At 41.7% G+C, this 26,548-nt stretch overlaps 1 protein-coding gene across 12 annotated transcripts in view; it reads left to right on the top strand.

Moving 5' to 3' along the window:
* Positions 1 to 7,523, top strand: part of P4HA2 (prolyl 4-hydroxylase subunit alpha 2) — a 34,251-nt gene extending 26,728 nt beyond the window's left edge. For 6 of the 12 annotated variants that reach the window (XM_032425336.1, XM_032425335.1, XM_032425334.1 and 3 more), the window contains 5 exons: positions 2,447 to 2,500; positions 3,021 to 3,086; positions 4,819 to 4,887; positions 5,191 to 5,287; positions 7,047 to 7,520. In XM_032425336.1, coding sequence (XP_032281227.1) covers positions 2,447 to 2,500; positions 3,021 to 3,086; positions 4,819 to 4,887; positions 5,191 to 5,287; positions 7,047 to 7,117 — 357 coding nt within the window. In that variant the 3' untranslated portion in view covers positions 7,118 to 7,520. The other 6 variants (XM_032425339.1, XM_032425342.1, XM_032425338.1 and 3 more) reach the window with 4 other exon arrangements.
* Positions 7,524 to 26,548: the final 19,025 nt, after the last annotated feature.

The following is a 26,548-nucleotide window of genomic DNA, read 5'->3' on the forward strand; positions in this document are numbered from 1 at the left end:
GATTTCATCAGTTGTGTATAATACCCAGTGCTCATTACATCATGTGCCCTCCTTAATGCCCATCACCCAATTCCCCCATCCTCCCACCCCCTTCCCCTCCAGCAACCCTCAGTTTGTTTCCTAGGGTTAAGAGTCTCTTATGATTTGTCTCCCTCTCTGGTTTCATCTTATTTTATTTTTCCCTCCCTTCTCATATATTCATCTGTTTTGTTTCTTAAATTCCACATACGAGTGAAATCAAAGGATAATTGTCTCTCTGATTGACTTATTTCGCTTAACATAATACCCTCTAGTTCCATCCGTGTCATTGCAAATGGCAAGATTTCATTTTTTTGATGGCTGCATAATATTCCATTGTATATATACACCATTCATCTTTCATCTTCTTTATCCATTCATTTGTTGATGGACATCTGGGCTCTTGCCACAGTTTGGCTATTGAGGACATTGCTGCTATAAACATTGGGGTGCACATACCCCTTCAGATCACTACATTTGTATCTTTGGGGTAAATACCCAGTAGTGCAATTGCTGGGTCGTAGGGTAGCTCTATTTTCAACTTTGTGAGGAACCTCATACTGTTTTCCAGAGTGTCTGCACCAGCTTGCATTCCCACCAACAGTGTAGGAGGGTTCCCTTTCTCCACATCCTTGCCAACATCTGTCATTTCCTGACTTGTTAATTTTAGCCAAGGAATCCGTTTTGATGTACAGTTGCTTGTTACTAAAGTTGTGAGTCTGGGCCTGGAGTTTGCCCAGATGGTGAATCTGATTGCAAATCCACAAACTCCCATGACACTTACACTCTTTGGGGACAGTGTTAAATAGTGTAGACACAAGAGCATCAGCACGTGATCAAATGTGATTCCCAAAACTGTTAAAAGATGAGCCCGCTATAACGATGCGGCTTCTTTCACTCTGTGGGGTCTGCAAGTTTAAGCATCCCATCCCGCAAATGGGAGTATTGGAAAGTACAGTCATTCTCTGCAGGTCCAGCAGCAAGCGGTGATCAAATTTTGCAGAGTGCATTGACACGCTAATCCCAGTCATGTTTAAAAGTTTCTTCCAAGTTCTCAACAAGTGGACCCAAGGAAAGTGTTTGTATTATCACTTTATCAACTGCTGAAGCCCTTAGATGTGCCTCCAGCCTGAGGGCCACCTGCTGAACCTGGCCTCCTGGCACTGTTGGCAGGATTTCCAGGTATTCTGGTGCAGGTACCTTGAAGGCTGAAGCAGCCTATGATAGCATGTTTTCGTCCACCGATTCTTCATATCAAAATATTTAGTTTTGCGCACACTGAAAATCATGCTGTGCAGATTCTGACACTACATCACATTTGATAGATATTGCTTTCTTTTGCAATAAGAGGATTTCCTTTCTTGTAAAGTACCCCCCCTCCTTCTCTCTCCCTCATGTCTCTAGGTCTCCATTATTGCCAGTTTTGCAGAATCTCACATCGGACTGTTGGAATCGCCAAAAAAGGATATGCAAAAAAATACCAACTTCCTGAACACCGATAGCTGAGGCCGAGAGGTTTTTAGGGTTTCAGTACAATACAGCGCCAAATGTTCCCAGATGGACATTGGTGGTACCACTTGATCTATCAGCTTCCATTATCAGATACTGTACTTCGTCTTGAACTCTGTCTCTCATTCTGTCCACTGAGGCTAGAATAACTGTTTGTGACTTAAGACTTACACTGTGCTGATAAACTGTTCAGTCAGGCGTTTACAGCTTATAAATCCAGTTACTGACGTCTGGTAGTTGCGGAAGCCAAGATGGCTCCAGTCATGCTCCAGACCCAGGCTCCCACCAGGGACGCTGAGGCGGTCGTCGGCTGCCCGGGTCCTGTTGTTTCACTTGGATGCAGAACTGCCCGTGCAGGGAACCACTGTGAGAGGGAGTGGGGTCTGTTCCCTCTGCTCCCTTTGACCAGGAACAGCAACTGGGGCACAGTGACCTGGGGCAGGAGCAGTGTCAGGTCCTCAGGAGCTCCCAAACTAGTGTAAGAACAAAGTTCCTGTCTTGAGTTTCTTGTTGGATTTCCTCTGGATTACCTTCCTGTTATCTTGCAAACACACAGGGCCCCGGCCAGGGCCTGCCTCAATGGAAGGCGCTCTCTTCTGCCCTCTGAGTGTCCCTGAAGGGCTGGAGCTTCTCTGCTGTGGCCCTCTGCAGGTTGCCCATTTTGTTGTATTTGGGAAACCCCGTTTATGCTGCAGCCTGACTCTTGGACACAGCCGTGGATATATTTGATGTGTTCGGTGTCCCAGTGCTGGCAGGGCATAGTTATCATCCACCTTTGAGAGGGTGCACTTGGGGGTTCTGGTTATTAAGGAATGCAGGTTGTTTTGGTTGTTGTGGGGAGACGGTATCCCTGGGGAGATGGGCTGCTTCAGGACTGTTCATGCTGCTGACAAGGTCCAATGCTGTTCTTTCCCACCAGGTTGCTAATTATGGAATGGGAGGACAGTACGAGCCACATTTTGACTTCTCTAGGGTAAGGCCCAAACCATGGGTGTTTCCACAGGGCCCCGTTCCAGCTGATTTGAGAAAGCTGGAGTTTCTCGGAGTATTTCAGCCTCTACATCAGCTCCCCCCCGCTCCCCATGCCGTACCAGGACCAAGTCTTTGTTCCTGGAAAAGTCCAAATCAGGAAGCACGGGGCCTGTGGAGCCCAGTGCAGCCTGGCTGTTTCCCTGTGCCATGACTTAGCATCAGCCCTGACTAGGTCTTTGTGAAAGCTGTTCCTGCCCCCCTTCCCCTGTGTTTCCTTTGCAGCTCTGGTCCATGGTCCAGGCTGATGTATGGAACACACGCTTAGTGTCCTCCCTTGACCCTTTTGGCCCCAGTCCTGTGAGTGGGGGGTGGAACCGTCTGCAAACGTGGGTGAAAGTTGTTGTTTGTTGCAGCGACCCTTTGACAGCGGCCTCAAAACGGAGGGGAATAGGTTAGCGACGTTTCTTAACTATGTAAGTATTGGGGCCAGGTCCACTGTTCATTCTCACTTAATTTTATAGAAAAATGAGCAAGATGCTTTCAAGCGTTTAGGGACGGGGAATCGTGTGGCCACGTTCTTAAATTACGTGAGTATGATGCATGCAGCAAATGGGCCTTCGGGGAACCTGGGTCCAGAGTGCTATCTTATATCCACTCCTGTCAGGGTTGATACCACCAGCTGTCGCTCAGTGGCTGGGTTCCTTCTGGCCCTCAGCACTCTTCTTGGCTGGAGGAGAGAGTTGGCCTGTGTTCCCATCTGTGTGCTCACCCACACCCCTGGCTCCTTTTGATGGGCCCAGTACTAGTCAGGATTTTTGGGGTGAGTGCTCTGGAGAGTTCCCTCCTTGGCGGCAGAGTGAGGAGGCTGCCATGATGTGCTCTTAAATGAAAGATGCCTTTGTTTCCCCAGAGCTCAATGGCCTGCCTCCCGTCTGCTGCCTGTGCTTCAGCCACAGGCCATTGGGTTTACCTCTCACACGAGGAGCAGTTTGCTTTCCCCTCTGCTTAGAGAGCCCGCTCTAAAGAGGCATACAAACTGTCAAGTAACTTAGAGACAGAAGCCTACGGCCATCTTTTCCTTTGGTGTCTCATTTAAGCTTTGTGTGTGGTTATTATGTTCTGGGGCTGGCCATGAACATGCTGGTGAGCAGGACACGTGGAGTCTGTCATGGGGTTTACAGTCTAATATGAGGGACTTGCTTTAACCGTCAGAGAGGTAATTTATTGAGTTACCATGGTGACAAATACCTTGAAAAAGTGGCTCAGGGTTGAGGTTCAGAGAAGGCCTCCCTGGGGAATAATGTGTCCATGGAGACTTGAAGGTTGAGTGGAAATTAGTTGGTGGAACATGCTTTCTGGCAGAGGGGAGAATGTGTGGAGACCTGGAAGAGGGAAGGAGCTGGGGATGTTGGAAAAAGGGAAGAAGACTGGTGTGACTCAGAGGCAGCGCTTGAGGCGAGAGTGGCTGGAGAGAGAATGGCTGCTGAGACTGACAGGGCCTTTGGGTTCTAGAAAAGAGCCTGGATTTGATCCCCAGGGCTGTGGGAAGCCATCAAAGGTTTTCATCTTATTCGTTTACCATATGTCTGTTGAGTGCTCTTTAGTCTGTCTGGCATGCATCCTGTGGAAATATTTTTAAAACTCCACATTTTATTACATTATAGACAAAAAACTTGAAGTAAGACAGCCAGATGAGAGAGAAGTGGTGCCTTGGGCATGAACTGAGGCACACTTTGTGGGCATAAGTGTAGCCTCCCTACTGTGGAGCTTGTGTTCTATTTAGTTTGGGGCCTCCCTGGGAGAAAGCAGGGCCTGTGGAACCACACCCTGTCTGCTCACCTAGCTGGCCCTGGGGAGGGCTGCTAGAACCAGAGAAACAGAGCCCACAGTGGGGGCCACAGATGGTGTTGGGAGCAGCAAGGAGCTTCGGGCTAGGGCAGCTCACAGGGCACGGTGCCTTCGGCGTGGCCCAGGCTGGATGGTGATGCAAGAACGGGGGGTCAGTCAGGCATTTTCCATGTCCAGACTCAGATTGTTCCCATCCAGGGACAGCCAGGATTTGGGTCTCCTGCAGGGCTACCACTCTCAAGTGCCCCTGGCCTGGGACTATCCTGATGAACCGCGTCGATTAAGCAGGGTTTAGGGAGGGGTAATGCATGGGATGCGCTTTTCTTGGCCGAAGGGCCGGCTGTGGAGCAGAGCCTTCAAGCAGTGCCACTCCAGCTCAGAGAAAGGTAATCTGCACACTTGTGTCCTTGTGGCTCAGCTGCTCTGAGAGCTTTGAGTACAAGGGCCAAGCTCTATGCCTTGTGTTCTCAGATGAGCGATGTAGAAGCTGGTGGTGCCACTGTTTTTCCTGATCTGGGGGCTGCAATTTGGCCTAAGAAGGTAAGTTCTAGTTTTTGTGGGTCACTGGTTGAAGCTCCGTTCCCATTCCCTGGCCTGCTTGACTCTTACTGTGAGAGGCCTTAGCCCCTTCCTGCCTGAACTCTGACATTGTGGCCTGAAGGTGGATTATTAGACATCTGCCGCACCATGAAGGGTGGATACTTGTGTGCTATTGGAATGCCTGAGCCCTGTCCCTTTGTACATGGGAAAGTGAGGGTGTTTCTGCTTAGGGAGGTGTTCAGGGTCGGGTCCTTGAGCCCCAAATCTAAGAGTGTTGTCTGCCGGGCTGTCTCTTTTTCCTAGGGCACAGCCGTATTCTGGTACAACCTCCTGCGGAGCGGGGAAGGTGACTACCGTACGAGACACGCTGCCTGTCCCGTGCTTGTGGGCTGCAAGTGGGGTGAGTGGCTTGGTGGTCTCAGCCTGGGCTCTTGTGGTCAGCCTTAGACTCTGAGTTGGGAGATACCTGCTGCCCTATTTTCACAGTGCCAAGACTGTCTTCCTTTTTGAGTTTTTCCTTTTCTCCCTGCTAACTGGTTGTCTCATCCAGCCATGTAGCTGTCCACAGAGCTGATTATGGGCCAGGATAGCTGGTTGGGAACATGCTCAGAGATGCCCACAGAGCTGAGGAAGCTCCAAGGAAGAATAGGTACACAACCATTGTAGGTCCAGGATGGCTCCCAGAGGAGTGGACTCTGGCAGGGGTTCTGAGGGAGCAGTGGGAGAGAACTGGAATCAGAATGGGGAAGGGGTGACCCAGGCAAGCAAGGCTCACTTGGAACAAGGCCTACACTAAAACTGGCATCATGGGTGTGGGGACCAGCTGCCTTTGTCACTTGCATCAGGGGAGGCCTTTGGCACAGGGGCCATGAGATGAGGCTCAAGGCTGGGACCAAACTTCAGAGGCTGAAGCTGGAGCTTTGTTCTGGAAGCAGCTGTGGTGAACCAGGGAGAGACTTGGGCCAGGATGATAGGAAGTGATTGCAGACAGAGGAGTTTATACCCTCTTGGAGAGTTTTGGGGGTAATAGTGGTAGGTTCACAGAATATTAAGCAATTAGAAACTAAATGAAGCAATTGCTGACTTCAGGGAAAAGAAAAAGTTGTACGAGAAATGTCAGCATACACTACTAGGTGGCTCAGGCATGAGCAACATTTATGTGACATGATAATGTAAGCACTGAATGTTAATTAAAATTTGTGATTTAACACTATTGGGAAGATAGGAGGTGATAAGTATGTGTTTTAGGGGTAGTATAAAAGAATTCCAAAATTGGAAGACAAGAGATAGCAGCATAAGCATGTTATTTAGAAATATGTGGTTCAGTATCAGAAGAAACAACTAAAGGAGGTGAGTGTCCTCTAGAAGTGGGGTTTGGCAGTGGAAGGGGTGGGTGGGAGATTGCCGTTTATCATTATAAGCTTTGTAGACACTTTAATTTTTTTCACCTAGGTACATTTATATTTTAAAAGCTCTTTGGCTTCAGTAGTGCATCAGGATAAATTTGTTTTGTCATTCTAAGAGTCTTGTGTTAAGGAACAAACTCGTGGCTCGCGTGGATTGGAGGCCCAGCTTTAGGTGACCGACAGTGCTGGCCAGCTCGGCGCCTCTGCTGCCCACAGCACACACACCGGGTCGGCTGGCCCACAGGTCTTGAGGTTGACGTCCAGGCCCTCCACAGTCCTGACAGGCTTCCTCATCCTTAGCTTCTGTATCTCACTTCTTTCCCAGCAATACAAGCTGCTTGGGGTCCTTGATACACACCAGGGTGGTTCATGCCTTGATGTCTTTCTCATCCTGTTCCCATTTCCTGGACCCCCTTGATAAAGGAATCATCTGGTATATCCATCTTCTCCCCTGGATAACTGCTGTTCAGCACCATGTCCCAGCCTGGAGTCTCCTCTTCCCTCACATGGTTAGGTGCCCTTTGGTTCAGTTTCCATGGCAATGTACACACATGTATCTTTTATCACCTTTGAACAGTCATCTATTTATATGTAGGTCTTCCTTACCAGCTCATGAGCAACTTGAGGTATGAGAGCATACCTTACTCATGTTTGAGTCCCAAGGCCCAGTGCAGGATTCATCATGAAGGAGTCATTCATTCTGGCTGCTAAACTAACCAACAGGATTGTAACATATTTTCTTTCTGTTCACAGTCTCAAATAAGTGGTTCCACGAACGAGGACAGGAATTCTTGAGGCCATGTGGATCGACAGAAGTTGACTGACTTCCTTTTCTGCCCCTCCCCTTCCTGGCCCTACAGCCCATGTCATCCTCCAGTTCAACATGACAGACACCTTTGTATGTTCCAGGCCCTGTCACTTGGGTCTTTGTTGGAGTGAATGTTTGTCTGGAGCAAAGGAGAGCTGACTTGGGAGGGTCCCAGGTGACCTGGGTCCTGACCTCCCTGGTCACCCTGTGCCACCTCTGGCCACAAAGGCTGGGTCAGAGTGGCTGCAGCAGAGTCAGGCTGTCTAGCACCTAGCAAGGTGCCTTTGTACCTCAGATGTTTTCGGTGTGAGGGGTTTCAGTGAACCAAAGTTCTGATACCTTGTTTACATGTTTTTATGGCATTTCTATCAATGTGGCTTTAACCAAAAAATAAAGTGTCCCTGCCGGAAGCCTTAAAGAGCCTTATTTGGAGTATTTTTTAAGATGGGGGAGCTTATACGAAGTTCACTATTTCTCTCCTATGCATCTCTGTGCAGGCAGAATCTGGGTAGTGAATACCTGATTGGCAAAACCTTGACCTTGGGTTCTACACTGGTTTCAACACTTACATTTCCAAGCTTCGGTATCCTTTCTGGAAAGTGAGGGAAACAGTCTCTCCTTGCCTTCTAGAGAACATAGTGATCACGTATGTTCATGACTATTTTGCTGTTAAAATTTGAAAATTTTTTTTTTGGAATTTATCAAAAAATTTTGATACACACACACAGAATTATGAAACATAAACGTACAATTTAAAGAATATGAAGGTGAACACGAGCACGCATATGACCACCACCCAGGTTAGAGAAGAGATCATTTTCAAATTTGCACCTCAGGAGCCCCTTGTGACCCTCTTCTGGATCCATCTCTGGTCCTTTCACTTGGTGGTAGCTATTGTCTAGTGGTTTGTGGCAGTTATTCCTATGTGTTTTTAATTTTACTACCCATGTCTACATCCCTAAATAAGTATTTTGTTTTCCCCAGTTTTGAATGTTTTGTAAATGAATTGTGCATTTTTACGGGTGTTGGGCTTTTGTTTGACAGTTCTTTTTAAGATTCATTCCTGTTGTGTAGCTCTAGCTTGTTTTAATTTATAGAGTTGCTTCAGTTTTGTTAATGTATATTGTAGGACAGTACATAATATAGCCAATGTACTGTTGATAGTTGAATTGGTTTCAATCTTTGTATATTATAAAAATGCTGCCATTTGCATTTTTATACATGATTCCTGGTACACATAAACACGTTTCTGTAGAATATATATCTAGCAGTGGAAATGTGGAGTTTTAGTAGTCTTCAGCTTTAACATACAACGTATTCCGGAGTGGTTATCCATATTCTCGTCAGGAGTGAATGAGAGTTCTTGTTATCCCAACCTTCTCCAGTATCTGGTTATTGTCCTACTTCTGCATTTTAGCTAGCTTGTTACATGCATAGTATTATCTATTTTAACATCATTATTGATGACATTGAATACCTTTTTATTAGTCCTTAGGCTTCTTTAAGTGTCTTTTCAAGTCTTTCTCTTACTGATTGACTGGAATTTTTAGCATATTATAGACATAAGCTCTTTGATGGCTATAGGTTTTGCAAGTATCTTGCTTTTTCTAGTTTGTCTTTTCAGTCTTAGTTTTGTTTTCTGATGAACAGAAGTTCTTAATTTTTATGTCAGATTCACCAAGCTTTCCCTTTTTGATTTATGCTTTTTATGTCTTGTTTAAGAAATTATTCTCCAAAATGATGAAGGTATTTCCTATATTCTTTTCCAAAAGCATGATAGTCTTGTCTTTTACATTTATGTCTTTCATATACCTGGGTTTTATTTTTGTTGTTGCAAGGGTCTACTTAAAAAAATTCTTCTTGCGTATTTTGTTATAATAGGCTTATGCTACAGTAATAATAAAACCTCTAAATCTCAGTGGCTTTTAATATATAAAATGATCTCTCTTCTAAAAAAAAAATCCCTGGGTTTGGGCACCTGCTACTTATCTAATGCCATGTAATCTTCTTCTAGTACCTTCTATCGGCAGATCCTAACAGGATGTCAGCTGGTAAGGGAGTATGGGAAACAATTTACAGAGTTGCAGCTCCAGTATAATGGCAAGATTACAGGAAGATTCACTTAGAGCTGAGAAACAACGTAAAAATTATTGGCATGCTAGGTGGGTCCCCTTTACCCCCGCTGTTTGACAGTCTTCAAGCTTCTCAAAGGTGTATAATAGTATTTTTAATCAGTTTTGGAAAACTATTAAGCCATTTTCTCTTTTAATATTTTCTACATTCCTTCTGGAACTCTGATTAAATGTAAATTAAATTATATCATACTAGTCTTAGCTCTTAACCTTTCATATTTTTTTATAACTATGCTATATTTGGGGGTAATTTTTACAGTTGTTTTCTAGTTTATTCTCTTTTCTATTAAATTCATCTACATGTTTTTCTTTAGCCAACTTAAGTGGTAATTCCATTATTTCCAGGCTTACACCATCTCTGTTCAAAATTCAGCTATTTTGTCCTTTTGTTGCTCCTTTGAAAGTAATTTCCCCTCCATCCCCTCCCTGCTGTCTGCTTTGTAAGATTTTTGTTATGGTTTTCAGTGGTTTTACTATGATGCGCCTAGTGTGGGTTTCTTTTTGTTATTTTCTGGCTTGGGGTGTACAGAGTTTTTTGAATTGTGGGTTGTCTTTAATCAGTTTTGGAAATTTTTCAGACATTTTTCAAATACTGTTGCTCATTTTTTTGCATCTCCTCCGAGACTCCAATAATCTGGATGTCAGAACTTTTCACTGTTTGAAGTTTGCTACTCTTCTCTGTGTTTCCCATCCTTTTTTCCCCACTTGTGTTTCAGACTAAATATTTTCTATTCATCTGTCTTCCAGTTAATTTATCACTTCTGCTAAACCCATCTATTGAGTTCTTAATTTCAGTTCTTATATTTTTCAGTTCTAGAATATCTGTCCATCCAGTTATTTTTATTTTTATTTTATTTTTTTTTTTTTTTAAAGATTTTATTTATTTATTTGACAGAGAGACACAGCGAGAGAGGAAACACAAGCAGGGGGAGTGGGAGAGGGAGAAGCAGGCTTCCCGCTGAGCAGGGAGCCCGATGCGGGGCTCGATCCCAGGACCCTGGCATCATGACCTGAGCCGAAGGCAGACGCTTAACGACTGAGCCACCCAGGCGCCCCCCATCCAGTTATTTTTAATAGATTCTAATTCTCCAGGGAACTAATCTTTTGTGTTTTATCCATGTTTTTCTTCAACTAACGAATCAGTATTTGAAAGTTCTTGTCTGGGCGCCTGTGTGGCTCAGTTAAGTGTCTGCCTTCGACCGAGATCATGATTCCTGGGGTCCTGGGATTGAGTCCCGAACCAGGCTCCCTGCTCAGCGGGGAGTCTGCTTCTCCCTCGGCCTTTCCCCCCCTGCTCGTGATCTCTCTCTCTCATTCTCTCTCAAATAAATAAAATCTTTAAGAAAATAATAAAAAGTTCTTGTCTGGTAACTCCATGATAAAAATTTTCTGTGGGTTTTTTTTTCCCTCTTGGTTGCTGATCATTTAGTCCATTCTGTTGGTATGGCTGATAACTTTTGACTGGATGCTCAACATTGCGTATGACAAATTATAGAGGCTCTGGATGGTGACAGTGTCCTACACAATGGGTTCATCCTTTTCCTTTACTAAGCAGAGTGGGGACTGATCCACTTAATCTAATCAGAGTCTAAGCTAAACTTAATTAAGGCTGGGTTTCAGTTTTCTTGACTCTACCTCTAGTTTATCTTCATTTCCCCCCCTTCCTTAGAGAACTAGTCCTCTAGGGGTTTTCCAGTTGAGAGCCCAGAGTGCTCACTGCATCTGTCCTTCTGGCAGTTGTGCAGCTCTAATCTTTGTATCCTTTGTATCTAGATACTGCCCAACACCCTCATTTTTCTTTGTAGGCTTTTCTGCTTAACTTTACATTCTGCATAGCTTCAGAATTCAGAAAATGTCTTAATGGGTAAACAGGCTGAGTGGTTGACTAAGTTCTCCACCCTTCCCTTTTATTCAATATTCAATAAATTAGTCTAATTTTTCCCTTTTAATACCCCTTGAGACTGCCAAGAGGTCTGATAGTTTCTCTGCCTCTTAGCAACTGCCCATTGCTTGGGTCCTTTATCTACATTCCCAGTTTTTATGCCATGCCTATAATCAGTACATGATCGAAGGATAAAAGAGGCTAGGCACTTTTGGCTCACTAACTTGAAAATCATTCTTCCCTGGGATCTTGATGGTCAAGTCCTTTTTGTTTCATCAGTCCGTTGATGCCTTAAAACAGATTTTTAAGAGATTTTATGCAGCTTTAATGGTACTGTTTGACATGAAAGCTGGTCTACCAGAAGCTACTCCATCTTAGCTGGGAGTGGACGTCTCGTTCTGTTGAGTTTAAAAGTCATTTCATGGGGCGCCTGGGTGGCTTAGTCATTAAGCGTCTGCCTTCGGTTCAGGTCATGATCCCAGGGTCCTGGGATTGAGCCCAGCATCCGGCTCCCTGCTCCGCAGGAAGCCTGCTTCTCCCTCTCCCACTCCCCCTGCTTGTATTCCCTTTCTCGCTGTGTCTCTCTCTGTCAAATAAATAAATAAAATCTTAAAAAAAAAAAAAAAGAGTCATTTCATGTGAAATAAAACACAGATACAGAAAAACTTCTCTTTGATATCTTCCTTTGTTATATGGCCTAACAAGATGTTCCACATTAATTTTGAACATTTCCTGTGTTAAGCATGGAATCAACCATTAAGGAATCCGTTATGTCTTGGTACTTACCTACCAATCTCATTGTGGTCCTGGAAACAAAGGACAACATTAGAGACAGGAAACTATTTTCAATAATCTTTATTAACTTAGCATTAACATGTTCAATATGACACTTAAAGAGGTGAGCATTTCAGTATGCATTTGGGAATTTGCTAGGCAAACTCACAACCTTTAGAATAACAAGCTGGAGGTCAGAAAGGTTAGGTAACGTACCTGAGGTCACATGAGCTTTCAGTGCTAGTTAGTGAAAAGCTTGAATCAAACCCTGATCTTACCCAAAGCCTTTGCTCAAAATAATTTGTATTTTTGGGGTGCCTGAGTGGCACAGTTGGCTGAGTGTCCAACTCTTGGTTTCAGCTCAGGTTGTGATCTCAGGGTCATGAGATTGGGCTCTGCATTCAGCGCGGAGTCTGCTTAGGACTCTCTGTGCCCCTTCCTATGCACACACACTCTCTCAAATAAATAAATCTTTAAAAAAATTTTTGTATTTTCATCTATGCAACAGTTATGAAAGATCTGTATGGAAGCAAAGATAAAATACTGCTTTTACATTTAAATAATTTGGAGTAATGTAAAAGATTCTTAAATAGATGTGTGAAACAGAAGTCTGGTAACAGAGAACCAAGCGCTTGAGTAACGGGAGAGTATCTAAGTTGGCACTACAGTAGGCAACATTAGATCTGGGGCTTGAAGCATGTGTAAAAATTTGCTTTCTGTGCTATCCCAGTTAAAAATATGTGCACATGGCTTTGAAATTAAGGAACAACAGCTAACCATGAATAATTTTTCCCCACCCTATTGCTCTCCTCCCCCATCCTTCCTAGAGGAACCTCTTTCCATTGTCTGTTTTCATTTTTCTGACTGTAAATCATATGCTTACAAAGTGCTATCTCCTGATTTTAACACTTTGGAAATTTGAGAGATGATCATCTAGCTATATTCATTATCCTTCATTATATCTCACCCTTTGCTACTTTTTGATAGTTCTATTATTTATAGTCCTCTCTTGGTTGCCTAGTAACATAAACCTCCTTTTTGTTCTGTAGGCCTAAGGCTGTATGTACGACAGCCTAGTATGTGAGATGAAGATCCAGACTACTGTTTGACCAAACAACTGGTCACAATAGTCTAGGCAAGTTGACATATAAAATTCACCATTACATGCACTTTTACTTCACAACTTGTCAGTTATACTTTAGACATTGTTTTAGTTTCCAGGATAAGTAGATTAGTACTAAAAGTTGAAAAACCAATTACTACGTTTCCTTATTTAATTGAACTTATTATAATGTTGATGTAGCTATCATAAAAAGGAATCTGTGCCGTATTTGTATAATAAAATTCAAAACAAATTTAAAGCTTGTGTGTTTGCTAGGGCTGTCATAATAAAATACCACAAAGTGGCTTAAACAACAGACATTATCTCACAGTTCTGGAAGCTAGAAGTCCAAGATCAGGGTGTGGGGAAGTTTGGTTATTTTTGAGGTCTCTTTCTGGCTTGCAGATGGCCAAATGCTTACTATGTCCTTACTCTGGACACCCCTTGGTCTGTGTGTTGTGTATTGCCTCAACTCCTCTTAAAAGGATACCAGTCATATTAATTAGAGCCCCCCAATAATGACCTCATTTTACCTTAATTACCTCTTTAAGGCCCTAGGTCTAAATACAGTCACACTGCATTCCAAGGTACTGAGGGTTAGAACTTCAACATATGAATTTTAGGGGAAACATGCAATGCTATTTGGAAACCGTGTCAGGTCTGAAACACTACTGGGAATAAAAGTAACATACTTTTCCCTATTCTTTGTATACCACAGGTAGCCCATCTTGAACAAATGTGTCAGATGATTAAGTATGTTTGCATTAAGAATGTCTTAACAATAAATGAAAGTTCTACTGATTTTATTGAAGAGATAAAAGGATATGGGCTAGCTAATAAAATTTTTAAATTGGAAAAAGTATTGACAAAAAATCTTGGAGGCTAGGATCATGATAATGGAACAAATATAGCAGGATATACAAACCATTATTTTCCCCCAAAATGATTATGCTAAATTTGTGCCTTGTTCAGCTCATAATCTAATATGCAAAAACCCTGCTTTCAAGGAATTCAAATATAGCCCTTTTTTAGTACAGGACAAAGGATATTTATGTATTTTGTGAATTCAATGAGCAGGTAGGATATTAAGCCTGTTTTAAAAACTACACTAAAACACATATGAATCCTAAGGGGAAGGGTGCCTGGGTGGCTCAGATGGTTAAGCGTCCGCCTTCAGCTCAGGTCATGATCCCAGGGTCCTGGGATCGAGCCCCGCATCGGGCTCCCTGCTCAGCAGAGTCTGCTTCTCCCCCTCCCTCTGGTTCTCCCCCTGCTCATGCTCTCTCTCTCTGTATCTCTGTGTCTCAAATGAATAAAAAAAATCTATAAAAAAACCCCAATACATATGAATCCTAAGGGGAATCAAAGCACTTCACACAAATTAAAGATATCTGTTAAAATACTAAAATAACATCAAATGACAAAATACAATGTGCTGAAATAGCAAGCATCTTGGTGCAAAGAGATTACAAATTTTTATGCATCTTATCTGTACGGGATGGTATTTTGAACTAAGTAGAAAATGTTAAAGGTTGTTACAATAAAAAACCCCCATGACTATATACAAAGCACGTTGCCTGCTTAATAGAAGGCCTGTCCCTTTGCTTTTAAGAAATGAGAGCAAGTAACTCAAAGTATGTTTGATTAATGTAAAACATTAGCAAGAGATATGAATATACGTCTTGAACTTGAAAAGAGACTGGAAATGTACAAATCACCAATGAGTGTATCAACTATTATAGGAAATATGTTTATCAAATAGAAGTTAAAGATTATAGATGTTCTAGAAATGGAGATGTCTTCAAATACTTTAAATTGGAGAACTTATTTTCTATGGAGAAAGGTTATTTTCTATGAATACATCTGATTTACGAAAAGCAGTCAAAGAGTAGTCTAATGATTTATATCCTGCGGAAATTTCATCTGAAGAAGTTTTAGGCAGCAAACAATTTTGTAATTAAAAAATTAGCATTGTGTTTGGATCCTGTAAAACAGATTCACAAATTTTTCTTAGTGGAATCCTATCCAAATGTATAAGTGGTCTCAGGAAATTTTTTAAAACACCAACAGTCACAGTGGTGGCATCCTACAAAGTAAGTCTCAGTAAACTAATGTTAATAAAAAATTATTTAGGATTAAAAAATAAAAATTTAGGACTGTACTTGGTCAAGAGAAGTAAATCTTGAAAATTTTATTTATGAGCTTCCATTAAATCCAGGAAAATTAATAATATTTTTTATTTTTGGTATAAATATTTGAATTTTAAAATGTGAATTTCAATATATCAACTTCTCAGTTTTTCAGTATTTAAAAACTATTTTGGGAACATTAGCCATTAAAACGCACAAACACACACAAAAACATGTATGTAAGAGGTACATGTTTCTTTTGCCTCAGGCTCCAATAAGGCTTGGCATAGCACTGCTCCTGTTTCCAAACTTGGTGTCTTAACTCTAGCGTTACGGTTGCCAGATTTAGCAAATAAAAATACAGGCCACCCAGTCAAACTTCAATTTCAGACAAACAACGAATAATTTCGCATGAGCTATAACAAAAAATTAGTCGTTGCCTTTCGGAACTTCAAATTTAAGTGGGTATCCTGCACATTATCTGGCAATCTTCAACATAATTATGTTACATGGTTGAGAAAGCGGTCTCCTTCTTGGTCCGATTTTACTGTCCCACCAACAGCTCTGGTTTTGCAGGGGTGACTCGGGCTCACACGAGGGCAGTGTCCCGCTGACCGGCCTGTGGGCACCTCGGATCCCTACCTGGTCTGGGACACCCCGCGTCCGCACCCATCACCCTTCCTGCTGCCTCTGCCCCAGCCACACTCGCTTCCTCAGGGCCATTGTGCTTGCTGGCCCCTCTTCCCTGGAACGTTCTTCTTCCAGGTAGTCACAGAGTTACCGCCCTCATTCCCTTTGGGCTGATCAAATACCACCTCACCAGAAAGGCCGTATCAGACAGATGACTGAGGACTGCTAGGAAGGCAATGGGTCCTCATTCCCCTCCCCTGCTTTGTTTTTCTTTAAAGCACTTACCGCCGCCCGTTAAATAATATATTCACTTGCGCATTAGCTTATGGTCGGTATCCCTCAACTGGAATAGAAGCTCCTTGAGGGAAGCAGCTCTGTTTTTCCACTTCTCTAGCTCCTGAGGCTGAAAAGGCGTTTGCCACGCTACAACCCGCTTCTCGCTCGCTGGACAATTACGGTAATGGGCTTCCGGTGGGGAGCTCAGTACCCGGATGAGGACTGGGGGGCGGGGCTTGTTGTGAGAGTCTCCGGAAGGGGCGGTGCTAGAGGCTTCTGGAAAGGCTTCGGCCTTGTGGCTGTGTTCTCATTGGTGAGAGAGAGAGAGGGAGATGACCTGGGGCAGTGAGCTGTCGGTGACTCTGTATCTGCAGCTGTTCTGGTTTGGGGCTTGTGACCGCTTCTCCCTTCAGCTTGTCAGACGGAGCAGCCGGTGACGACCCGCTTGGCGAGGCTAGGAGGGCTCGTGTGGGCTCTGTTCCTGCCAGGGGCTTGCTGGACAGGTGGAGTAGAGAGTGTGCCCTGAGGAGGGGTGTACATGTTCCCAGTGGTGTCTTGGAAATCATTTGCAGGGCTGAGGCTACTTTGTGGAGGTTTATTTAGCTTTTGTGCAGACTCATTATTCTTTTGAAGTCGGGGAAAATAAAATTTTTTATGTATATATGTTTTTAAGTAGGCTTCATGCCCAGCGTGTAACCGAGCGTGGGGCTTGAACTCATGACCCTAAGATCAAGACCTGAGCTGAGGTCAAGAGTTGGATGTTCAACTGGTTGAGCCACCCAGGCACCCAGAAAATGACTGTTTTGTAAAGCGTTTGAGGGTTAAGAGAAGTAGGCGGTTGGAAAAGGCCACAGGCATTAGACAAAGCCAAAATTTTGTGTTTTGAGGGAATCTCTCAGCAGCTCCCCCACCCCACCCCAGGTCTACCTTCTCTGATATTACTGTCTTCTCTGAAAAGTCTTTCTTTCCCTACCTCCTGAATTTTCTGAACCTCACTAAAGTAATAACCAAACCCTCCCTTGTACATTATGGGCTCTTGGCTGTCATCTTGTCTATCTTGATTTCACTGGCAGGCTATAAAACTATATGACGTATTTACTGTCCTCTCATTTCCCTGTCTTCATTTTTTGACACAGTAAGTCTATCCCAGCTAATTCCCTGAAATTTTCTGGTCTGGTGGTCAGGGTCCTCCTAGTGGCCAAATTCGGTAGGTATTTTTGACTTTTTTTTCCCTGTTAACTGAAGCAGTGATTCTTGGTTTTCCCTTTTTTCCCAGACTCCCTTGCTGGCTCTTCTTCATCAGCCCACCTTTCTCCGGTGTGTGTTCCCCAGTCTGATTCCCTAGTATGTGTTCCATAATCTAATTCCAGTTTCCTTTTCACAATGCTATCCTATAGGAATAAGGATTTTATCCACTTCTGTTACCTTAACAACTGTCTATATGCTTATGATTTGTTAAACTGTTTTTTGCATTCAAATCTTTCTCTTAAATTCTCTTCTAGATGTTTATATCCAAGTTCCTAGTGGATGTATCTATCTGTTCTTCCCGCGTGCATCTAAAGAATGGATGAAAATTATTAAATGAATGATCATAAATAGGACCCGAGGTAGGAAAATATGAACTTACAGTGCCTTTTAACCCTTGGGGTGACAGACCCTTTTGAGAATCTTATGAAAATCAAGGACTTTCTCCCTAAAATGGTGTACACTAATTTTTGCCTCTAGTTTTGGAGCTTCCCAGACCTGGTGTAGTTCAAGAACAAAGATCTGGATTAGGGCTTTCTAAAATAATGACAAAATGCGGAAGAGTGTTTTCGTAGATACACACTGGATTTAGAAGCTTACAATGAGAATACATTGTATTCTAGCCTCCATGCCATTAACCCAAATTAATACATCAGACATATTTATGAAAGTTTGGTATTTAGAAGCAGCATGGGCAATGAAAAGTCTGGAGCCCAAGCATGATAGTTTCTGATTAACGGTGGATGGTGTGTTTCATAGTCCAAATGGGATCTACCTTACATTGGTCAGAGGCCAGAGTGCTGCAGACCTTTCAGAAGGTGTTTGCTAGTGAGAGTGTAGCCTGTTCCTCTCACTAGGTTCTGAGGCCTGCTGCTATCTGAGGAGGCAAGAATGATAGAGGTACAAGAGATTTGAGGGGTTTTCTTTTAACAGAACCTTCCTTCTTTGATGACATGTAGGGCTGGTGATTTCTCAGCTCTAGAGTTATTCTTTTATTTATTTATTTATTTTTTAAGATGTGAAAGGGCATTTTTTTAAAGAAATAAATAAAAATATTCATTTGAGGCACAGAGATACAGAGAGAGAGAGAGAGCATGAGCAGGGGGAGAGGCAGGCTCCCCACTGAGCCAGGAGCCTGATGTGGGGCTTGATCCCAGGACCCCAGGATCACGACCTGAGCTGAAGGCAGATGCTTAACCATCTGAGCTACCCAGGCGCCCCTAGAGTTACTCTTTTAATGGTGAGTGCTACTTTGAGATTCACCTCACTCTTTCCTGAGTTGAATCTCTTTCATCTCTTCTTATGCCAATAGGCTACTTAATATTTCTTTTTTATAAAGGAGACTTTAGCTATTCTTTTTTTTAAACTCATCTCTTGGCTTCCATGATCCTTCTGTCTTCTGTTTTTTTATCTTTTGGTGTTTTTTGTTTTTTCCCCTTTCTCTCTTGAGTACAACTTCTGGACTCTCCCCTGGTCCTCCTTTCTCACTCCTCAGTTATGGTCAGTTTCTTTGTGGCCATTTTGCTTTCTCTGAAGGCTCATGATTGCAAATACTACCTATGTATTAGTAACTCTTGGATCTTTAATTCTTATTTTTATCGTTTTCCAGCTAGCAGCTCCAGCTCTACTTAAATGGCCCTGAGGTTCTTCCATTGTAATATATCCCAAACAAGGCTTATTTTATTTCCCTGAAATGGTTCTTATTTCTGTTTTACCTATCTTTGTGAGTGGCAAAAATAACTGTTTTTCCTAGTCACAAATTTTTATGTTGTTCCAGATTCCATCTTCTCTTGCCGCTGCTCTTAATAACTATTCATGTGAAATAACTTTCTTTCATTTTTTTTAAATGTACCAAGAAATTGATTTGTTTCTATCTTGTTTTTAATATTTATAGTTTAGGAGTTTAGGTATATACTTCCCATTTTACCCATGAGGAAATAGGCTTTCTTTGTAAATTATTATCGCTTCTCGGCCTTTTGGCTAAGATCGAGTGTTGTAAATTATTAATTATATAGAGAACATCTATGTACATGCTCCCTCTAAACAATTTAGGCAAAACAGAAACAGAACAAGATGTTAAAATGCCTTCTTTCTCCATTTTCCTCCTCTATCTCTAGAGCAGTGGTGTTCAACTGGGCATGATTTGCCCCCACCCCGGTCCCCCCAGCAATATTTAGCAAGGTTTGAAGATAATTTTGACTGACTGAAGACAAATTGGTTATGACTGAGAGGATACTACTGGCATCTAGAGGGCAGAGGCTAGGGATACTGCTAAATGTCTACAGTATACAGAACAGCTCCTAAAACTAAATAATTTAAATTTGGTGGTGTTGTGAAATAATTCAATTTCATAATTTAGCAATTGTAATTTTACTTTTTAAGAAGTTTATGTGCATGAGTATCATGTATTCTTTTTTATCTAGTTTATTTTACTCAAGTGTTATGTGGGGGGTTTTTTTGCACTTCAATTTTTAATTTTTAAATGTGCCACTTTTAACATAATCCATTACAAACTACTTTCTGAACTTAGTGTTATGTTCTTAAGATATATCCATGTTGTTTTTGTGTTTCTGTAGTTCATTCCTTTTAAGTACTTTGTGGTATTCCATTTGGATGACTGTATTATAACTTATTTATCCGTTTTCCTATTGATGGATGTATGAGTTTCTTCCACTTTGGGGATATAATGAACTCTGATATGAATATTCTTGTACTTGTTTCCTGTACACACATTTCTGTTCATTTCATACATAAGAATGGAATGTTTGGGTCATTGGAATTTACTAGATTATGGCACTTTCTCAAAACAGTAGTATCCTCTCTCTGACCAACTATGTGTGAGAGTTTCAATTGCACTGTTTCCCTACCAGGTTTTTGTGTTTGTCACACTCTTAAATTTCAGACTTTCTGCTAGTATGTGATTGTTTCTTGTAGTTTTGTTTTGCATTTCTCTGATTATGAATGATATTGAACACATTTCATATATTTATTGGTCATTTGGATATTCTTTTATGAGTTCTTTTTGAGTCTCTAGCACATTTTCCTGTAGTTTTTCTTAATCATTTGTAGGAATACATATTCTTGGTGCAAGCTTTATACTGTTTTATATATTGCAAAGATATGCTCTTGCTTTAATGGCTTGCCTTTTCTCTCTTAGTGATAATTTTTGTTTTGTTTTGAAGAGAAATACCAGACTTTCTTCCTAAGGTCATTTAGCAAAAGAAAATAATGCTATGACAATGCCCTGTTTAAGTTGGCTTAGTTCCTCATTTCCAACATTTACAATCACTTCAATATAATCTAAAAAGAAAAAAAATTCTATAAATCATAGTCTTTGTAAATTTAATTAAATTTTCTCTCTTTTTTTCACATCTCCAGTTTTGGAAATAGCCACCAGTAAGTCATCCATCAAATGTCTATACTTGGACATATCACTTAAATATTTAGAGCATCGGTTTCTTCCAAACAGTAGGGAAATACTTGTTTTATCTACCTGTAGAGTTCACTGAATGCTGTATCAAAACTAGTTGATACTAACTTAGAACGTGATTATTCACTTTGTAAGCTCTTGCTATCCTAGTTACACAATAAGGTACCATTTACTGGGTGACCTAGGGCAAGTTAATTTAATGACACTCTGCACTAATTTCCATTGCTATAGAAATTGGACAATAGTCAATTCCATAATTTTGTTATTATAACAAATAGCCTGTTGCTTAGATAGAACAATTGAAAGACTTTGTAAACAAAAGGACTAAGCAAATGATTGAGTTTTCCTAATTGGTTAGGTCAAGGGAGAGAGGTATAAGGACTGTAGAGTTCTGGATGAAATTATGGTATCACCTCAGAGAGATGGCCCCTTACTCTCTGGTCACGTGTTATTACTGAAGTATTTTTTTGGGGATGGGGGAGTGAAGAGGGTGTCATGAACCTGACCTCAGGTTACTAATAGGGAAATGAGTGTCCTGCCCATTTATTTCAGTGGGCTAAGCACAGTTGTCCTTAAGGGAGGACTTTCCTGATACTTCAGGTAATAGAAGTCCTTCAGCTTTGTTCTTTTTCGAAATTGTTTGGCTGTTCTAGATCCCTTGCATTTCCACCTGAATTTTAGAATCATCTTGTCAATTTTTGCAAAAATGCTGGGTGAGATTTTGATAGGGATTGCACTGAATCTCTAAATCAATTTGGGAGCATATTGCCAGCTTAATATTAAGTCCTCTAGCCCACAAATACAAAATGTTTTCCATTTATTTAGAGTTTTAAAATTTTTTTCTCATGTTTGTTTTGTCATTTTCAATGTATAAGTCTTATGCTTTTGTTAAATATGTTTCTGTGTATTGCGTTCTTTTTATTTTATTTTTATTTTTTAAAAATTTATTATGTCAGAGAGAGAGAAAGAGAGTACAAACGGGGAGCAGCAGGCAGAGGGAGAAGCAGGCTCCCCGCGGAGCAGAGAGCCCGATGCAGGACTCAATCCCAGGACCCTGAGATCACGACCTGAGCCGAAGGCAGCCACTTAACTGACTAAGCCACCCAGGTGTCCCTTGCGTTCATTTTTTTTTTTTTTTTAAAGATTTTTATTTATTTATTTAACAGAGATAGAGAGAGAGCACAAGTAGGCAGAGCGACAGACAGAGGGAGAGGGAGAAGCAGGCTCTCCGCCGAGCAGGGAGCCCGATGCGGGGCTCGATCCCAGGACCCTGGGATCATGACCCGAGCTGAAGGCAGCCGCTTAACCGACTGAGCCACTCAGGCGCCCCTCCCTTGCGTTCATTTAAAAAAAAACATATTTATTTGTTTTTTAAATTCTGGTGTAATTAATGTACAGATTATATTCGTTTCAGGTGTACAATATAGTGGTTCAGCAATTCTATACAGTATTCTGTGCTCATCACAATAAATGTACTCTTCACCCCCTTCACCTGTTTCACCCATTTCCCCACCCTCTTCCTCTCTAGTAACCACCAGTTTGTTCTCTATAGTTAAGAGTCTGGTTTTTGGTTTGTCTCTTTTTTTTCTTTATTTGTTTTGTTTCTGAATTTCACATATAAGTGAGATCATATGATACTTGTTTTTCTCTTATTTCACTTAGCATTATACCTTCTAGATCCATCCATGTTTTTGCAAATATTTTTATGCTTTAGTAATATTCTCCCGTTGTATACACATATACTTATACATATACATATACACACACACCATATTTTCTTTATCCATTTCTCTGTCAATGGACACTAGGGTTGCCTCCATATTTTGGCTATGGTAAATAATGCTTCAGTAAACATAGGGGTTCATATATCTTTTCAAATTCGTGTCTTTGTATTTTTTGGTTAATACCAAATAGAGTATTTTTTTTAACCTCTAATTTTTTGAGGAACTTCCGTATGAGTTTTTACAGTAGCTGCACAAGGTTGCATGCCCACCACAAGGTTGCATGCCCACCAGGAAGGTTTCTTGTCCTTTTCAATGTCATCAATACTTATTATTTCTTGTGTTTTTGAGGTCAGCCATTCTGACAGGTGGTGGTTTTTATTTGCATTTCTGTGATGATGAGTGATATTGAGCATCTGTTCATGTGTTGTTGGCCACATGTATGTCTTCTTTGGAGAAATATCTGTTCATGTCCCTTGCCCATTTGGGTTTTTTTAAAGATTTTTTAAGATTTTATTTATTTGATAGAGCACAAGCAGGGGGAGAAGCAGGCTCCCCACCGAGCAGGGAGCACCCCCCTTCCAGGCCCCAGTGTGGGGCTCAATCCCAGGACCCTAGGATTAGGACCTGAGCCAAAGGCAGACGCTTAACTGATTGAGCCTCCCAGGCACCCCTGGATTATTCGGGTTTTTTTGTGTTGTGTAAGTTCTTTATATATTTTGGATACTAACAGTTTATTGGATACGTCATTTGCAAATATCTTCTCTCATTCATTAGTTTTTTGTTTTTGTTTTTGATTGTTTCCTTCTCTATGCAGAAGCTTTTTATTTTAATGTAGTCCCAATAGTTTATTTTTGCTTTGTTTCCCTTTCCTCAGGAGACATATCCTGAAAAATGTTGCTGTGGCTGATGTCAGAGAAACTACTGCTTGTGTTCTTTTTTAAAAAGATTTTATTTATTTATTTGACAGAGACACAGTGAGAGAGGGAACACAAGCAGGGGGAGTGGGAGAGGGAGAAGCAGGCTCCCCACCGAACAGGGAGCCCGATGCGGGGCTCGATCCCAGGACCCTGGGAACATGACCTGAGCCGAAGGCAGACACCCAACGACTGAGCCACCCAGGTGCCCCTACTGCTTGTGTTCTCTTCTAGGATTTTTATGGTTTCAGATCTCACATTTAAGTCTGTATTGTATTCTTTTTGATGCTGTTTTAAGGGGCTTGTTTTCTTAGTCTCATTTTTGTAATGTTAATTGTTAGTATATATAAATACAATGGATTTTTGTGTATTGATCTCATATTCTGTGACCTTGCTAAACTTTTTGATGAGTTCTAATAGTTTTCTTATGAATTTCTTGGATTTTCTATTTGTAGTCTGCAAATCACAGTTTTATTTTTCCTCTCTAAGTTTTAAAAATAATGTTATTGCCTTGGCTACAATTTCCAGTATAGTGTTGAACAGAAGTGGCAAGAGTAGACATCCTTATATTGTTCCTGATCTTAGCAGGGAAGCATTCTGTCCTTCACCATTAAATATGATGCTAAATTGTGAGATATTCATACATATTGGTTTTTTTTTTTTTTAAGATTTTATTTATTTATTTGACAGAGAGAGACACAGAGAGGGAACACAAGCAGGGGGAGAGGGAGAAGCAGGCTCCCCACTGAGCAGGGAGCTCGACGTGGGGCCCAATCCCAGGACCCTGGGATCATGACCTGAGCCGAAGGCAGATGCCCAATGACTGAGCCACCCAGGCACCCCTTCATACATATTGTTAAAGAGAAAATCATAGGCCCATGATAGAGTTATTTAGGTTAAGGACCCGTGTCAACAAAACAAGACTTAATATCTAACTTAACTAGTTTCAGGCTTCCAAGAGTGTAATCTTTAATCACTCAACATGGAATATTCTGGGCACTACTAGGAAATTTACTATAGACCTCGTTCCATTTCCCTTAGAAGGGCAACTTTGCGTAAACAGTGCATTCCTTTCTCATAAATTCCTTTTTATGTGCCTGATCTTTGCCTTTAGAAACCTTCCTTTTGTTTAACTTGGGTGGAATTCCCCTCTACTTGCTAGGTGGAATGCTTCCTAATTCATGAATCATTTTAAAAAGCCAATTAGATCTTCAAATTTCTTGGTTAAATTTTGTTTTTTAATAGATTTGGTGACAACATCAGGAACCCAGGTGAACTTCTCATGGCATTTAGGGATAAGGAGAAACACCAGGGTGGCACTCCAAGAACTCTTTTGAGTTCATAGTCTGTCTCACCATTTCCGAGGGCTGTTGGTAAGTCCCTCTCAGTTTCAGCCCTGTTCTTTTTTGCATTTGAGCTACTGATCTAACTGGCTTTCCAGCCCAGGGTAACAAGTCATTCTAGCCCTACAGAGGAGTTGCTAATGGAGCACTAGTTCTCAGCCCTTGGTTTAGTCCTCAATTCCACATTGGAGTCCTTTCCCCATTTCCCATTTGCAGTTCTCATTTCCTGGGGTTTGCTGGTTTAGTCCATGTAGGGAATTGCTAGGGGTTCACATGGGGCCTTCTGTTGGCCAGTCCACCGTGATATATTTTGGTTAGTCCTGATGTGCTGAAGTGCACATTTGTTTGTCTTGTTTTGTGTAAATAAAGGCTATTGCTAGCCGGGATCTTGGAGGCCAAAAAGCCCTACGAACTGGTGGGCACAGGTCAGGCATTTAGGAGCTATTAGAATGCCTGCTTCCTAACTCAAAGACTCCTGTGTTAGGATAAGTTGGTTACAGAACCACTGAGACTGATGGTAAGTCACCTGCCTACCTCAAGAAAACACCTGTGCAATGAGGCACACTGTAAAACTTGCACAAACCCGAACTCAGTACCATATCCCTTTTAGGTATTAGTTTAGCTCCGAGAGACCCAAAGGCTTAGCTAATGGGATCCTTAAATTCTAGAGTCAAGTGCACCACTTTCCAGCACACATGCTTATTTTATGTCTAAAAACTATGGTTCCAGGAACTGTGAATATCTTTGAAAATGGCAACATTTTACTAAAAACAGCCTAGAATTACAGTGGCCTTTATGGGGAACATTACAGTTAACACAAGATGGTTCATTTGAGAAGTGCACTTGAAAGTAGGGTTTCCTGAGTTAAATGAAGGGAATGGAATACCTCTTTTAATTGGAATGTAGAAGCTTCCAGAAGGCTTTAAGATTCTAAAATAGCTTCGTGGAGAGATTTATTACAGAAGGCTAATGATTAATGTGACTGCTACAGCTCTTCTCTGTTTTTCTTTACCTGAGTACTCACATTTAGTAATTCTCCCTCTGAACTGACTTTCTACTCTGAGAGACTGTTACACAGTTAAGTTTTAAAATTAAGTTACCTGAAGGTGCATATGAACCCCCTCAGTTATCTTTCACCACTTGGTCAAATTTCTAAAACTCCAGAGGAAGCACAAAAATTTTTTGCAGAATTTAGAGTCTTCATTGGGGCTTATTGGAGTGCTGACTCAATCTTTGGTGCTCCATCTTGTTTGTGACCTCTCTTGGGCCTATGGGTTCTGGGCCCCTTGTAAGTTAATATACATACCTTCGAAATGCCCACCAAGGCTGGAATATAGGGAGGCTTATTTTGGCCTCCCATGAATCTGTTAGAGATAACATAGTCTTTCCCCTTCCTAACTAAGAGGTGGTACCACACGATCTAATTCAAGGTTAGCTGTCAACTAGGTGCCTACAAACTCTTTGAGGTATGTGCAGACCTTTTGATCTCACTAGAGTGTTCCTCTGTGCATCCCCTTTCTCTATAAAATCTGTGGACTAAGGTTAAGACACTGCTGCGAATAACTGCACAAATGGATTGTCATCCACCCAACTCCCCCGTCAATAAGTTACCCTGTCTGAAACTCTGTGTAAACTGTATGGAGTGGCCTGGCTTTGTTTTCCAGTCTCAAAGTGCCTTCTCACCTTGGGGATACCTTATTGTCCCTCCCTCACCTTCTAACAGGGTCTATGACCCTGAGCTGCCAAATCTTTATCAGTTTTTGTGCACATGATGGTCAAACCGGGGGAAGCCCAAAAATGGATGCAGGAAGCAAGATAGCCAAACATGGAGGTTAATATTTGAGATCCTCAACCAGAAAGGGCTTA

The sequence above is a fragment of the Phoca vitulina genome, unplaced genomic scaffold (assembly GCF_004348235.1).
Source record: "Phoca vitulina isolate PV1807 unplaced genomic scaffold, GSC_HSeal_1.0 scaffold32, whole genome shotgun sequence".
In the NCBI taxonomy this organism is placed as follows: Eukaryota; Metazoa; Chordata; class Mammalia; order Carnivora; family Phocidae; genus Phoca; species Phoca vitulina.